The 16201-nt window shown below is 48.1% G+C and overlaps 1 protein-coding gene across 3 annotated transcripts in view; it reads right to left on the bottom strand.

The window, feature by feature from the left end:
- The window catches only part of MTMR14 (myotubularin related protein 14), a 34352-nt gene extending 18540 nt beyond the window's left edge, over window positions 1-15812 (bottom strand). For 2 of the 3 annotated variants that reach the window (XM_080385652.1, XM_080385653.1), the window contains exons 1-10: window positions 15639-15812; window positions 15414-15559; window positions 10207-10315; window positions 9095-9170; window positions 8310-8370; window positions 7637-7759; window positions 7042-7115; window positions 3398-3468; window positions 2732-2806; window positions 192-258 (exon numbers count right to left, since the gene is read on the bottom strand). In XM_080385652.1, coding sequence (XP_080241778.1) covers window positions 192-258; window positions 2732-2806; window positions 3398-3468; window positions 7042-7115; window positions 7637-7759; window positions 8310-8370; window positions 9095-9170; window positions 10207-10315; window positions 15414-15559; window positions 15639-15758 — 922 coding nt within the window. In that variant the 5' untranslated portion in view covers window positions 15759-15812. The remainder of the gene's footprint in view (window positions 1-191; window positions 259-2731; window positions 2807-3397; window positions 3469-7041; window positions 7116-7636; window positions 7760-8309; window positions 8371-9094; window positions 9171-10206; window positions 10316-15413; window positions 15560-15638) is intronic. The other variant, XM_080385654.1, reaches the window with a different exon arrangement.
- Between the last annotated feature and the right edge of the window lie 389 nt (window positions 15813-16201).

The raw sequence follows: 16201 nt of genomic DNA, 5'->3' as shown, positions 1-16201 counted from the left end.
CTTTCTAAGGGAGCTGGAGCCTTGAGATGCTAGGATCATCACCCTGTTTTGAAGGGAGAGAAGTGAAGCTCTCTATAAAGTATCTCTTCTGTATTGGGAACTGATCCACAGTGGCACTAATATCATCAGCTGTTCTTCCAGAGACAGCAACTGCTCCGGTTAGACTGCTGGGAGCAAGGAGTTTACCTTACCATCACTATTGATGATGGAGATCAGCAGCTTTAGGTAGTTCTGTGTCTGTTGTACGAGGTCCCAGCTCTGCAGAAAGGGAAATGTTGATGGTAAGGGTCTGCCCACAACAAAAGGGTGTTTGGCAGTTCAGAACCTGCCACGCTCTTGGCTTCTCTATCCAGAACCCCATCAAAGCAGAAATAATCCCACAGCCATTCCTCGGAGAGACAGACCTTCCCCTTGGTGTTCTAATCAATCCCCCCATCCTCTGCAAAAGGCACGCTGGGACAAGAGACCAGGTGGGGAAAAAAAAAAAAAAGAAAAAAAGGAAAAAAAAAAAAAAGAAAAAAGGACATCTCTGCTGTCTGCTTGGCTGGCACAGAACCTGCTTGCCAACAGCCCCAAAGCTCCAAGCAGCCCATGCTCAGAGACTAACATGAGCCAGCAAACACCTGCGGAGTGCTGACCCTGCTCTGCAGCCCCCTGCACACGTGCACCTCACCAACGGGCTCAGCAGCCATGTTACAGTTGCGTATGTGACGCAAGTAGCACGATGGGGTGAGTAGGCCAAAGTCAGCAGCTCGTTCCCACAACCCAAGCATTTTGCTCAAAACTCTACGGCCCTTGCAAACGGCCCCAGCAGGCTGCCTGCAGAGGGCTGACCCACTCCCAGCTGCTCCAGACAGGCACTGGACTTGTGCAGTAACGCCCAAGTAGCAGCAGCACCACAGAAGGGCTCTGAACTCAGAGACCTCCAGCACTACAAGAGATGCAGGTGAAAAACATCAGGACAAGCTCAAGCATGCCACTCTTAACCACTGTGTCATGAGAAGACGCAGGGAATTTCAGTGGTCTGATCAGAGGCAGAACTAGCTTCAGGAAAATAGGATCGCATTAGCAAGGAAAAGGCAAGGAGAGGGAAACATGTTTCATTGTGACAGTGTTAGCGGTATAAGTAACATCTGACCCCCAGCAATAGAACACTTGCTGTGTGTTTGCATGTGTGCGCATCGTGTGTGTAACCACGCTTAAGACTACTGTCAGTCAAAGAACATATTGCTCTGCCATGAAGCCTGCACAGCAACAAAAGAGTAGGGGAACGAGGAACACGCTCAGCCTGGGGCAGAAAACCCCATACTTCCAAAGTCTTTTATCTGCCCAATTCAACCCAATCTTGTGCTTATGCCAGAGGCATTATCTCATCATCCAGTCTGATCTTTCTATAGCAGAAACCAGGAAGTTTTGTTCAGTTGCCCCAAATACAGCCTGAAGCTTGTGCTTGGCAATATCTCTGCCCAGTGAAACGTCTCAGCCAGGGGTGACAGCTCACTGCTCCTTTGGCAGCATGTTCCAATAGATCATCCTCAAAAGTAATACACAAGAATGCTTTTCCTTATTTGAAGGTCTGATTTCAGACTGCAGATATTGGTTCCTGTGCAGCTTTTCTTCCCCAGATTGAAGAGTGCTTTAGAATTAGTATCTTATCCCTGAAAACGTACTTATACACTAATCAAGTCAACCCTCCATCACCTTTGTGATTAGCTAAACAGATTGAGAACTTCAGCTTTAAGTGAAGCACCTTCTCCAGTCCTCAGATCATTTCTGCATCTATTTATTACATCCTCCTCCATTTTTAATATCCTTTTTAAAATACTGGCTGCTCAGTATTCTAGTGAACAAGGTTCTAGCCATAAACACGCTGTGGTCCCATTAGTTCTGTTTCAACACTGCAAGCTACTTTTCTGCAATTCTGCTTACGCTGGCACTTAAACATTATTTATGTCACTGACTGACCCACACCGGCCCAGCACAGGGAGCTCTGCTTGTTCTGTAGTGCTTCCAGCCACAGAGCACAGAAGCACAACACGCTCCAGCAGTCAATCACCACAAAACCTGGGGGGATTGGTACGTCCACCAATGTGTGAAATGGAGCACACTAATCAGCAGTGTAAGGGGATGCTCCCTGGTATGAACAGACAAAAGTAAACCTTGAAGCTTGGGAAAACGTAAGAATCCAATTATCATTTGCGATGCTGTCACAATAATAAGGAATGGAGACACGCCACGGTCAGTTATGATTTTCTACTCTTCTCCCACAGGACAGGCACCCTGCATGCCCATGAAAAAGGTGGCTAGTCACTGGCCTACTGCTCACATAAGGTAAGCTGACCTCTCTCAGGACTCTCCGCAGCCAAGGAAGCCTGCCCACTGCAAGCATGTGCCGAGCTAAGATTGCCAACGAGTAATCCTGCTTTCCCTTTCCTGGCATGCTCCTTACCCCTGTTAGTGACGTATCTCCCCAGTGGATTGCAAGCTTTATGCAAGCTACAGAAAAAGATTTGACATTACAGTCAGCTGCCTCGGGACACACCAAGCCACAGAGCTTTTGGGTAGAGGATTTCCACTGCCATTCTGAACAGTCAAGTAATCAGTCTTGCTCCCGCTGGGATGGTATGAAGTGAGCCAGATTATGGCAACAGGAGCAAGTCAGACTTCAAATCTTTACTGATGCTTCCTGAGTGAGTCTCTGATCTCCCACAGAGACACCTGCTTTGCTCACCTGGTACTCACTCCAATCAATATTCAGAGATTGGGTCAGAGAGACTGGGATACTTAATGGAGCATCTACGTAATCCTGCAAAAAACCCAAACACAACTGGTCAGAGAAAAGCCATGACTTGAAGGCAGCGAGTTCCAGAAAAAACAAAACAACAAATGCCAAATGGTGCACCTAGAAGAAAACATCTCAGCAAAGCATCTTTGGATGCAAAAAAGTGCTAAGAATTAACTCATAGCCTCTTAGAAGGACTAGTGGATAAGCGGAGCTTTTCTGTGCTCCCAGCGGTGAAAGTCAGGGACAAATCACATTAGTTTCTGAATTCCTGTAGGGCTGCTCCACTCAATCATCTTCCTCAGCAGGACACAGAATATGAAGACAGACCTGAGAACAGAGGCTGTCAATAAGACACCAAATTCAAACCCAGGAGCAACCCATACCGCCCATGAGAGGTCAAGCATCCTGGACTTCAGGATAACAATTCACTTATTTTACATAGGAATTTTACAATGAATAATTTAGTACATTCACTATCTGTTTTGTTTGTCCTGTTGGTTTCCTCCTTGTGATCAGAAATAAGCACGGCATATATACCATCACTCAGGAACTCTGAGGCAAGACTTAAGCCCGGTACAGCCCACAGCTCTCCATGTCGCAATACCCATATACCTGTTTCCAGTTAAATATAAGACCTTCAGCTGTATAATCCCGGTCTTTGTAGTCCTTAAAAAATTCACAGCCTGCAAGAAAAAAAGACCATGAGCAACTGTTCAGCTAACTGATATCTAACAACTGAAGTGCCTTGTGGGACTGGAAGTGCTGGCAGCCCCAGGCTCCAGAACACAAGACCAATCAAAACTACTGCCTGCAGGAAGAAAAGAGCAGTGATCATCAGTATAGGGTGCAGCACAGCCTCCCAGCAGCAACAACCCAGAGCACTCGGCAGTGAACACGCTCACACAGCAAAGGGCAAACTCCAAACATGCAGCAAACGTGGAGTTTGAGGCACTGATTTCATTCTTTCCCAAACAAGAGGTTTCACCAAGGAGCTACGCTTTCCAGGGCCACTGGCTTTTGCACAGATCTAAGGCATCAGCCTGTCATGCTGTGTGAGAAGCAACCAGCAAAAGGAGGTGTTGGCGGAGCCCTGGGGAAAGCCAACTTTCACAGGGCATCTGCTGCAGGTAACAAGAAAGGGCTCTGTCAGACATGGCTGTGATTTCTCTCACATTTAAGTCTCCTCTTTCAAACATGTGAATCGCCCTGTTTGAAGGAAACAGGTACATAACCACTTCCAAGGTTTCGCCCAAGCCATCCCCTCCTCAAGTTCATCCTTTGGCTCTGTTCTTCTCAAAACAACGATTTGAAGTCTCTGCTGCAAACTGCAGTCACTTAGTCACAGCTGAGCAGCACCATTAGCACTGCGGCTGCCTGCAGGCTACACAAAACACCTCTCCCGATGTACCGTGTGTGTCCCAGCGGTGCCACAGCGCCCACGTTACCACGACATGCCTGTGCCAGGCACCGAGCACAGGCAATGATTCCTACCCTGCAAGTCACAAGTAACACCAACGGCAAAATAAAAAAAAAAAACCAACAGAATCTTTGTGGAAGGACAGCACTAGCCCTCAAAAACAGAGTCAGGAAGCAATCTGTCAGTTGAGATTTAACTCCAATTAAAGAACAGCTTAAAGCAAAGAATGGGGGGATTATGGCAGTAAGTAGAGGCATCTACAAATGCCAACTACCAGTCAAATGGAAAAGAGGGTTTTTCTGCACTGCAGAACACAAAAGTTTCTACAGATACCCCACTTTAACCCAAGTCTTTCACCCTAGACAGTCATTTCACTGGGTAAAACGCTGGCTGAATAGCTGAGCCCCAAGAGTAGTTGTGAATGGAATTAAATCCAGCTGGCAGCCAGGCACAGGGGTGTTCCCCTGGGCTCAGTTCTGTTCAGTATCTTCATCAAGGATCTGGATGAGGGGGTTGAATGCACCCTCAGTAAGACTGAAGACAATGCCAAGTTGGGTGGGAGTGTTGCTCTGCCTGAGGGCAGGAGGCTCTGCAGAGGGGTCCGGGCAGGCTGGGCTGATGGGCTGCGGCCAATTGTGTGAGGCTCAGCAAGGCTGAGTGCCGGGTCCTGCCCTTGGGTCACACCAACCCCACGCAGCGCTGCAGGCTTGGGGAAGAGGCTGGGAAGGTGCCTGGTGGGAAAGGACCTGGGGGTGCTGGTTGACAGCAGCTGAACGTGACCCAGCAGTGTGCCCAGGTGGCCAAGAAGGCCAACAGCATCCTGGCTTGTACCTGAAACAGTGTGGCCAGCAGGGCCAGGGCAGTGACCGTCCCCTGTGCTCAGCACTGGTGTGGCCGCACCTTGGACCCTGGGTTCAGGTTTGGGCCCCTCACTCCCAGACAGACACTGAGGGGCTGGAGCGTGTCCAGAGCCGGGCAGGGGCTGGGGAAGGGGCTGGGGCACAGGTCTGATGAGGAGCAGCTGAGGGAGCTGGGGTGGTTCAGCCTGGAGAAGAAGAGGCTCAGGGGGGACGTATGCTCTCTACAACTGCCTGAAAGGAGGCTGGGCTGGGGTCGGTCTCTTCTCCCAGGTAACAAGCAATAGGACAAGAGGAAAGAGAAAATGGCCTCAAGTTGCGCCAGGGGAGGTTTAGGTTGGATGTCAGGACAAGTTTCTTCACTGAAAGGGCTGTCGAGCACTGAAACAGGCTGCCCAGGGAGGTGGTGGAGTCACCATCCTTGGAGGTATTTAAAAGACATGTAGATGTGGCACTTAGGGTCAAGGTTTAGTGGCGGGCTTGGCAGCGTGAGGTTAACAGTTGGCCTGTATGATCTTAAAGGTCTTTTCCAACATAAACAATGCTAAGATTCTATGTCTGGACACTGCGTCACTCACCTAAGGCAACAGGATCTCAGAGTAACTTTAGAGACAAATTATAAAACAGAGTATCTTGTAATGCAAACCTGGAAACATCAGTTTAAGAATGTATCATGGCACTTGGCCAATCACTAGATGGGTTGCTCATTCTTAGATGTGTATGTCTTAGATTTAACAGAATGACAACACTTCCCTATGGACCAGCACTGCTGAAATCAGGCAACATCTGCAGGCAGAATTTCCAGTTTTACAAGGTTTACCTCTACTGTAGCACTGAAGAGCTGCTAAAAGAAAGCAGCTGTCCCAGATGGCAAAAGAGGAAGGACCATCACTGGATATTGCATATAGTATGCAGATCCCCATACAGTAACAACGCTACAGCTTCTATCTTCCTCGTTCTTTACATATCCTACAAAAGACCTGTGTACACTGTCTCTCTCATGTTCTAGGCGTGGCAAGGCATATGGCAGCAACATAGATCTGTGCCACATGCTACAGAAACCAGCAGTACCCTTATTTCTGTACACCTTGGCAATCTGCATGGCAAACTTAATAGAAATCTTCATGCAGCTTCTCTGAGTTGTCATTCGTTTCTATATGAAAGGAAATACACGTCGTTTTTTTAAAAAAGAAAATACATTTAAGGGCAACAACTAGCAATCAAGGAGAAGTTTGGGTTTGGATCATCCACAACAGTTTTGTTGCGTTTTGTTTTTGTTTTTTTTTTCCTCCTCTCCATTTCCTGGTGCACAAGGGAGAAAGAAGTTTTTTCTTGCAGACAGACTTCAAGCACAGCAGTCTCACATCCAATCCTATCACCAAGCCTGACATCAGCAGGCAGGCAGCAATATTCAGCTCATCTTTAAGAGTGCAGCAAGTGACCCAGCAGTGGTTGCTAGGCACAGGGACCAATATAGCCAGTGAGAACAGGCTTGAGTGGTCTGCATCAGTTGTACATTGCAGGCTCAGGTTAACAGCTCTGCCTAGCACTGAGGATATCTTACAGTGGTGCTCTGAAACACCAGGACTAGAAAATACTCTTAGGAATTAGGGGTTTACATAACACAGAGCAAGATATGTATCTTGCACCAAGTAGTAGTTTGGAGTTGTGGGGGTGTCAAAGGCCATCTTGACCCCAGCTCCACCTCTGGGGCTTTTTCTCCATGCTTGAACTAATTAGAACTGCTGAGAAATGATTTTGCTAGTTCAAAGAGTGCCTAATGCTGACTCACATTACCAGAGCATCCAGATTTGTTGCACTGTTCTCTGATTAAAAGAGCTTCTCTCCAGAGGGAGCACAGGAAATATTCAGCAAGCCACAGTCATTTCACTACACACACACACACACACAGGTAGCTCCCAGTCCCCAGAAACGGATTGTCACCTGTCCCTTGGGAGTCCCTCTGGACATCAGTCCTGTACCTGGATATGGGATGGAGAGAAGCGTGAAATCAGCGTAACGTTGAGCTTTGTCCACCTTCTCAGAAGACGTCACACTGCACAGGAGAAGAGGAAAACATCAGACATTTGTAGAGTATTATTCATGGAGATACTAGCAACCCAAAAGCTACCTCTCACATCTCCCTGCACAGTGACTTGACTCAGTAGTGAGTGGGGCAGAACTTACTCAACACATCCCAATAAACTGGGTACAGCCCAAAACCACTAAAGCTTTTCCCTGAGAGAAATACCAGGAGAAACACCTCCCTTTGTTCCTATACCCAAGCAGAGAGGTCCTTTATTTTCCCCTTTCTGAAGGGGTGAGTGTCGCAGCACCACAAGCTTTATGGAGAAAACCTACTCAGACTGCAGAAGACAGATGAAAGCAGCTATCTTGCCCGTTGATGCAGCTTTCTCTGGCCTAAAACCTTGTGGTTCTTTTTACAGCACTAGCTAACTGATGTCCTTCAGGGACTGCTCCCAGAATGCTGAGTGCATACTCAATAGCAATTCACATGTAAGGGCTACACTAGCTGCGATCCAAAGCCTGCAGAAAAACAAATGAACCTAGACTCACTTCAAGCCAAACTTCACCTTCTTGTTTTCCACCATCAGGTCACAGATATATCGGACTGACAAGTATCGAAGCAGCTTGATGTCATGCCCTCTGACCTTGTCAAACAGCTGGGAGTCTGCATTTCTGCAAGACAGAACAAGGCAAAGCAAGATGAGCACGGAAGACTCACCACGCTGAGTCTGATTCTTTGCACAATACTGCCACAGCTCTTCCCCAAACCGCTTCTAGCTGCACAGCACAAGCCTTGTCTCCACAGATCAGTCAGACTCTGCAACAAACTGATACTGCAAACTTTGTGCTTAGGGTCCCTCCCCACATCTCATTGTCCTGCAACAAGCATGTAATATACAGAACAATTTCTTCAGCCTGCAGATGTACTTTTTGATGAAGTAAACGCATCTGTGTAATTCAAATACCTTTTTAAATGGCAATATATTATTTTTGTCTCCAGCCCTTCCCTCTGGCAAGAGATTAGCAGGCTTCAGTTACACTGGGTTCAGCCAGCTATTAGCATTCCAGACTCTTTCAAAAGCAAGGAAAGCAAGACTCCAAGCTTGGTGACGGTCTCAAGCCTGTACCCAAAGCCCAGCCTAGGAAAGAGCAGAACTGATTGGCTGAGCCAGACAGCTTTGGTACAAACTCCCTTTTCCCCATCCCAGTGATGCATACAAACCTAAGTGCAGAATCTTCCTCTGAAATGTCTTCTGCATCTGCCCAAGCATCATCAGAACCTCCTGCAAGAAAGGCATTAAGAGCTGAAGCTTGTGTAAACCAACTCAACCCCCAAACTGACAAGACATGCACGTGCCTAGAAAGGTCATGGTTTGGTACCCTCTCTCCACATGTGAGTGCTCTCAGTAGTTCCCCACATTTCCTCTTCCTAAAAAGCCTGTTTTCTAATGTAGCCTGCTCTTTCCTTGTCATTGCAAAGGACCTAGGCAGGTCAAACCCATTGCTGACAGCCAGAAGGACACCCCAACACTGCTACACAGTGCTTACTTAAGCCAGGCTTCAGATCCCACACTACAGACACTCAACACCCCCCGAAGAGCTTTCCCTAGAGTCCAGTATATCTCACCATTAGCAGGATTTAATTCCCAAGGATTAGTCAAACAACAGCAAGTTCTCGCCCTCTTTCTTCCATTATTCCCACCCCTGATGTCTGGGAATCAGTGCCCAAAATCCTCTGGGCTGCTTTACTTGCCTACATGCTTCCCATAACTCCCTGTTCAGCCTCAAATTCTTTTGTCACTGCTTCTTATGAGCACTCCGTCCTGTACTATGGTCTTGGAAACAGACACAAGATTTCAGGCTTTGCTCTATTACGTGGGGCCTGACACAAGCAGGTCCACGCCAGAGCTTTGCATTGGCTCTCAGGAGAGGCTTGCTCTCACGTGCAGGTCACTGTCCCAGCACTGACAGGCCTTACCAGGCAGAAACAAACGGCTCCTCACTCACCTGAGAAGATATAGTTGTAGCCAGTGCGCCCATAGAGCTCTCCCCAGCCGGCCAGTGTTGCTGATCTGCAAATATGCTGGAGGAAGATTTTATTATTAACCACACATGCTCCAGGTCTTTCCCTTACCAGGTCTCATGCCTATTTTCCCTCATGTTACCTAGAAATGGTTGGTACCTACAGCTACCGCCCCTCAGCATCCTCCCCTGCAACCCTGGTCCAGATCAAGTTCTCCAAAAACATCAAACTCCCAATTACCTTTATCTGTAGCTAGTTTTTAAATCACATTTTCATCTCCAGTTCTCCAATTCACTAACACAGTCATTTCCTGCCAAGTTAGCAGCTTCCATGCTCTGTTAATACCCTACTTGAGCCTTGTTTCCACATTGCTGTGGATAAGATTATGAATGGCCCCAGTATGACTCTGGGCAGTTCACTCCTGCAGAAAAAGGTCAGCAGGTTCATCCCACGATGGCTTCAGTCAAGCTAGATTAAAATTGTCACAGGTATGGTTTTGCTATTCATATAGCGCTTCTAAATTGAACTAAGAAAACCAAATTAAGCTACTTAAATGCTAAGTGAGACTATTCCTATGGGACTTCAATACAGTTTAAATAATCCACATAAAAATGAAACCAATTTCACTTTCTTACAGATCCCCTTGCAGACAAGTCCACACATTCCTAAGACCATTTATGCAATCTTGCATCCCCAGGGAACAGACAAGGGAAACTATCTTTAAGGAGAAAAGTTACTCAAAAGGAGCTCACCGCCGGGAAAAGTAAGGGGCAGGAAGTGACAACTGTTGTCTCTCCCCTCTCAAAGACCAACTATCTTTGGTCCTTCAGAAGGGACATACATACACAGAAAATGTTAGCTCTTTGCTGCAATGCTCACGACATGGTGGTTAAAATAACCTGAAGTCCCCACAAATGATTTATGCAGCCTAGACAGCAAATGCTACCTCCTACTACAGGCTGCCTGCTTGTACCTAAGAACAGATTTTTACAGCATTCAGAAAGGCGACAACTGACTGAAGACATGGCTGCACAGTTCGAATGGCAGGGAGAAAGGTTATTTTCTAAGTTAAGACAGGTAACCCATGAAGCTTTACCTTTCCCTTGTACAGAATGACTGGGCAAACAAATCGTCCTCTACACCTCGCCATCTTACTTCGGTTGATAAGGTCCTGCAGTTTGCCAACCTGCACAGTGCTCTCAAACCTAGTGGACAGAGATTTGGTTCAGTACACACAGCATCCTCTCACATGTCTTTCAGCAAAGCTGCTACAGATACCCTGGGCCATAATCCCCATCCCTTTTGCCTAGAAGCCAGCTCTGAAGTTAGCAAGCAAGAGAATACTTCTTTTAGAATTGCTTCCACAGCTGTACAATATGTATGGATGCTTTTCTGTCTCTTTTTCTTTATTTTGAAAGGCCAGCTGCACAGTACATGACAGCAAGTATCTTCAGGAGCAGTACCATCAGAATGGTTTCCTACAGACTAAGGTGGATTACTAATGAAGGACTACCAGAGCAAGCCAGTGTCTACAAAAATACATGTTCTACTTTCCTCCCCACCACCTTTCCATCAAAAAGAAGCTCAGTGCTACCATCAGAGTGAATTCACTATCAGAGCGATAATTTTACAAGGAAAAATAAATAAAATAGATAATCAAAGCTTGAACACTCAATGAACTTTACTTCTGGTCACTTGAGCATTTGTGTTGCTGGGTAATTAGATAACTGTAAATCAGCTAGTGGGTTAAGCAGGGTAGTTAATGTCAGCTGCATCTGCATAACTAAATTATATTTGGGTTTTTTTAAAAATAGAAGTGTGTTCCAAGTTGGAGACATTGTGGAAACAAGTTAAAATTGCTGTCCAAGTACCAGTCTACATTTGATAGGAATCCAAACGGACTTCTGAATTACAGACCTTCAGGAGGAATAGTCAGTGCAGGGTGGACTAGCTTCCACAAGGAATCGAAGAAGCATCCAGACTGACATAATAGAAACCAGATGAAGACTGGACATACAAAACTGCACAGCCATGCACTTAGAGATGATTAACAAGAATTTCCAGTCAGCCCTTTCCAGTAGAGCTCAATAGAAAAGCCTAAATGAACTGGTTGATCTCTGGATACTTGCCCATTATCAACATGGGAAGTTTGAAAAAAGGGACAAATACAATCACGGAAAACTCTCCAGTGGGATGGAGAACTACCAGCATTACTGTGCAGAACCCAGGATCCCAGCTGAGATAAGGCATTTGATTCTAGCGACCCACCCATGCCTGAAAAGGCACAGAAAGATGATTAGGATGGCCAGGGGACAGTCTATGCTGCAAAAGAAACCACCATGGATTGACTGGCAGAGCAGATAAAGTGAGGACAGAATATACACATGACGGCAAACGAGAGAACTTACAATGCAGAGGGAGAAGAACTCAAAAGCACAATGCTGGCCTAAGAACAAATTAATACTGTTATGCTGGAAGTCAAAAGAAAGTTGCTGAGCTTCAGAATCAGTGACAGTGTGGAGCAATCTACCCACAGATGCCATTCTGGGAAGGATTAAAAAAAATATTCTATTTTTAACATGGAAATTGATCTGTTTGTGGAAAAGATTATACAAGGCAGTGCCAGTGGAAGCAGGGAAACAGCAAAAAAGACCTTCAAATCCTACTTTTTCTTTTTTAAAAAAGGATTTAATTCTCAGAATTCATAGTGGAGGCTTAAGATATTTTGTGTTTCCCTATATACACAACTGTTATGGCTGTCCAGCTCCAAAGAGCTTTGACATATATCAGAACTTAAAGAACAAGAACCAAGAACCCCGGCTGATCTTTAACCATTGTGGACATGAAGGTGCTAAGTGAAAAGACAGGAAAATGCTAATGCAATATACTCTGTACAGGAGTATGTAAGACTGTGTGCAGGCAAGAAAAGCATGTGCCTGATCTCGCTGTCACTGCAAACAGCCAAGAGCTCTGCTCCACAATCTGTTTCCCTCCTCGCAGAGCATGTGAATAACACATGCTGCAGGAACGGCCTGTGAGCATTTTGAGAAGAGATGCCTTGGTGTATAATTTCCCATACCAAACTGTTTTAAAACTATGAGAGATTCTGACGTATAGATTTGCTTGTGGGAATGTTTTTAAATGAACACACGTAATTAAAGAGACACATCCTGCACTCTGCTCCAGCTGTCCTTATGTTTCCTTTGCAAAAGCAAATACAGAGGGAAACAAGAATTTTCATAGGGTGCTATCAGAAGAGCTCCATGGCAGTGCTTCGAAGTCCAGAAGATGGGATTCAGTAAAAATCAAATGCCTGGAAGATCAGAAATTATAAGAGAAGCATGTCCCCAGGAGCTGAGACAACAGGTTTCACCTCTCAGCACACTAATTGCCCTTCTCTGGAGAGGCACCACAGCCCTGGGGAATGAGTCTGAGCAGCTTGGCAGGGATCTGGGACACAGGGCGAGTGGGAAGCCCAGTGCCCCACTGGGGACACGGTAGGATGAACCCTTCTCCCACGCTCCCATACCTGCTCCTTGGAAAGCCTGCACGCGCACTGGGGAGACCTGCTCCGCTATCCATCGTAGCTGTGCTACAAACAGGGCTCTTGGATCTTCTCATTTCGAGAATCATTGTCAGTAAAGCTAAACCTCAGCAAGAGACAAGCATGATAAGTAAACATAGCGGTGCCGAGTCTAGTAAGGGGAAAGGCTGCTCTGAGGAACTGGTGCAATGCTCTTACAGGGGCAAGTGATTAAATGCAGCATAGGTAGGAGTAAAATCTACTGAAAACAGTTCAGAGAACAGAGCACTCTTCAACAGAAGTGTGAAAGAACATCAGAACATCATTAAGGCTGCTTGGCACAAGGTAGGGGATGAAGTAGAAGGAATTATGTGTATCTTAATTCTTTTTATTTTGGACTTGTGTGTGTGTGTATGTGTGTAGTTCTTCAGAAGTTTGTTTTCCAGAAGATACTGCTATGCAACCTTACCTTGGCATTAGTTTCATGCCCACCCTCCCCTCCAAAATCAGACACCAAACCTGAATCAATCTTTTTTAATGCAAGGGAAACATTTCCTATAAGAACAAGCAACTGTTTTGGCAACTGTATATTTTAGACAGGCCTGAAGCAGAGATCTTTCTCTTTCAGTAGCCATACAGCACTGGAACAAAGTCTCACATTGTTAGATTACATGCGGCTGTGATCCTGTGATCATAATTTTTTGGAGTGCACGCACACAACAGGATCATCAGGTGAAACCAAAGACATGGCCCATGTCTGAGATCTGGACATTTCAATTAAGCACAGTCACAGTAGCTCTAAGACAGCGAGTAAAGAACTGCACACATCCCTCTATTTCCATTGCCTACATCACCTGCCCGCTCCTTCTGGAGGGTCACCAGAGATTTCCAAGCACAGGGAAGGCATCCCTGGCTGTCAGACACACTCTACTTTCTGTGGCTCCTTGTGAGCAGCACTTGACCAAGGGGCATACAGGCTGAAAACACACACCAAATTCCTCCTGCTACCCTTCCTGCACCTGCCTGGATTTCAGAGTACTGTTAATAGACTTTGATGAAGCAACATCCTTTCTCTTGCCAGCTGCCCAGCTACAGAATGAACAGGATCAGGAAACCAATCTGGGTTAAAAATACCCGTTTTTTGTTTGGGTTTTGAAGCCCCACACGGCTTCAGAAGCAGCTGTACCAGCAGAACCAATAGGGCAGTGCAGATTTTTCGTAAGTGAGAAATGCTTCCAAAACCCCTTGGTATTCTCAGAGGTGTGAAACATCCTGCATGCTTCAACAAGATCTTACCAGCTGATTAAGAACATTACAAAGATGAAAGGCAGCCAAAGACCCACAGTCCTAGAGGGAGCATTCCATTTACTGGAAGAAGTTATCGTGTTCTGTAACACAAGAAGTGCAACAGTCTCTATTTTGTAATTAGTTCCCAGAGTGCAACAATGAAACTAAAAATTCACTTTGTCTAAAAATTACTTAGTGGCTTTTACAGAGATTATCACCCAGGAAGCAGGAGGCAAGGAATGATGAAAGGTAGCCTGTTTCCATGACTCTCTAGGACAGCAAATCAAGACTGTGAAAGAATCAATGTTTAAAATGTTAATTGTCACTGCTGACTTGCAAAAGCCTCAGAAGAAAAGAGGGCACTAAGTGTTTTGAATACTTGCCAGAAAAATTAAGCATCTTTTCCTCTTGCAAGAACAGGAAAAGCAGAAGTGTTTGGTTTCTCTTCCCCAAAGACACTCCTAGTCATATTTACAGCTTCAGACTTGTTTCCCTTTTTTTCAGCAAGAGGTTTCATCTTTTCTAATCTGATCTAACTGTCAAGCAGAAATTCTCCCACCTGACAATCTGTTGTGGCTGTTTTCCAGAGACCCCCTCCTACAGCACCCGGTCCACGTGCCAGCATGGCAGCTGACAGTCTGCCTTCCTCGGGCAGCAGCTGGACATGCGAGGGGAGCTTGGTGACCGCCATCCAGTTGAATGTGTTACTCTTGTCACAGACACAATTAAGACTTCAAAATTACATTAGGTTTTGTTGGAATAGAAAATAAAAAATAAGAGGCTGTCATCAGAGCTGCAGGGAGCAGGTAATGCTCAGCCAGAAGTGACACCAACGCGATTCTCAGCTTGCGGGTCAAAGTCCAGAAACATGTTAGCTTAGACTTGCACTAAACAGCAAGCAAGCATTTTCCGTTAGTTCACTAAACCTCAACACTCACTAACGCATGTACCACGGTGGGAGCAGGCTACTTCTCCAGACTAAGATTTCTCTAATCAGAGGCCTTCCAAGCAAAACCACAGGCACTTCATGAAGACAAGGAGAGCATCACACAGTCCTGCTCCTGGCCACAAGCTCTTTGAGTCTCGGGGCGAGCTGTAGCGCAGCAATCATTAGGATCCAGTGCTGTGCTCAGGTTTACCCAAGGACAGCATGCAGCGGAGCTGGCGCTGCCCTGAAACACCCCGTTTCCTTCGCACCCCGCAGCTGCAGGCTCAGCTTAGCAGCTTTCCCCAGGGAAGCCCAAGAGCCTGGGGGAGCTCGGCAGGGAAGCGCAGCCCTGGCAGGCAGCGAGGGGTGCCCCGGGAGCGGCGCACCCAGCGGCTGACACCGCCGGCTATAATTAGCCGCAGCGCAGCCTGGCGGGGCTTCCCCCGGCCGGCGGGAGCCTGGAGCGGCAGCGGCCGCTGGCAGGTGCGGAAACTCCCTGGGACAAAACGCGAAGGCGCCTCCGCCGGCCATGAGCCGTGCGGGACCGGGGCACCGGGGGCCTTACGGGTCGCGGCCGGCGCCGGCGTCGCGCTCCAGGAGGACGATGTGCCGCGGGTAGTGGGCGCAGACCTCGCCGTGCACGTTGGGGATCACGCTGTAGCGGTAGTCGCGACCGAAGAGCTCGAGGCACCGTCGCTCGATCCGCTCCACCTGCGCACAGCCACCGGTCAGGGCCCGGCCCGCCCCACCGCCGCCGCTCCCCGGCGTCCCCCGCTCCCGGGCCCCTCACCTTAGCGGCGGCGCCGCCGCCGTCCTTGGCGCGGTACTGTGTCCGGGAGAACTCCAGCAGCAGCTCGGCCAGGGCGCGGTCCCCGGAGCCCGCCGGGGGGCAGCCGCGGGCCGCCGCCATCCCCGCGCCGCTCACCGCCGCCGGCCCATGGCCCCGCCCCACCCCTCGCTTCCGCCCTCCGTCGCTTCCGCCCGGCTGGCCAATCACCGCCGCCCACGTGCCACGCCTCTTCCGCTCGCCCGCCGGCGTCATCGGGACGCGACGGGCTCCGCTCGGTGCCGTTGGGTTTGCTCTAGTTCTCTCGCGGGGCAGTAGCCGCCTGGCTCTCGGTGCGAGCCCGAAGCGGGGCCTGGCGCGATCAGAGGCGCGGTGGGAGGAGTGAGGCCCAGCGCAAGGGCTGCGCACGGCCGGGGCCCCGCAGGCGTGGGGTGGCCCGCGCGGTGCTCCCCAGCACCGGCGCTGCTGCGAGCCGTGGGGCGCTGAGGCTTTGCACGAAGCTCGCTTAGGCCCGCAGAGAGACGGGGCAAACGCTGGCGGGCACCGCTGAGCAGGTCTGACCGTAG

Source organism: Falco punctatus, assembly GCF_963210335.1.
Source record: "Falco punctatus genome assembly, chromosome: 4".
Taxonomy (NCBI): Eukaryota; Metazoa; Chordata; class Aves; order Falconiformes; family Falconidae; genus Falco; species Falco punctatus.
Note: the sequence above shows the minus strand (reverse complement) of the source record. Positions and strands in the feature narration are given on the sequence as shown.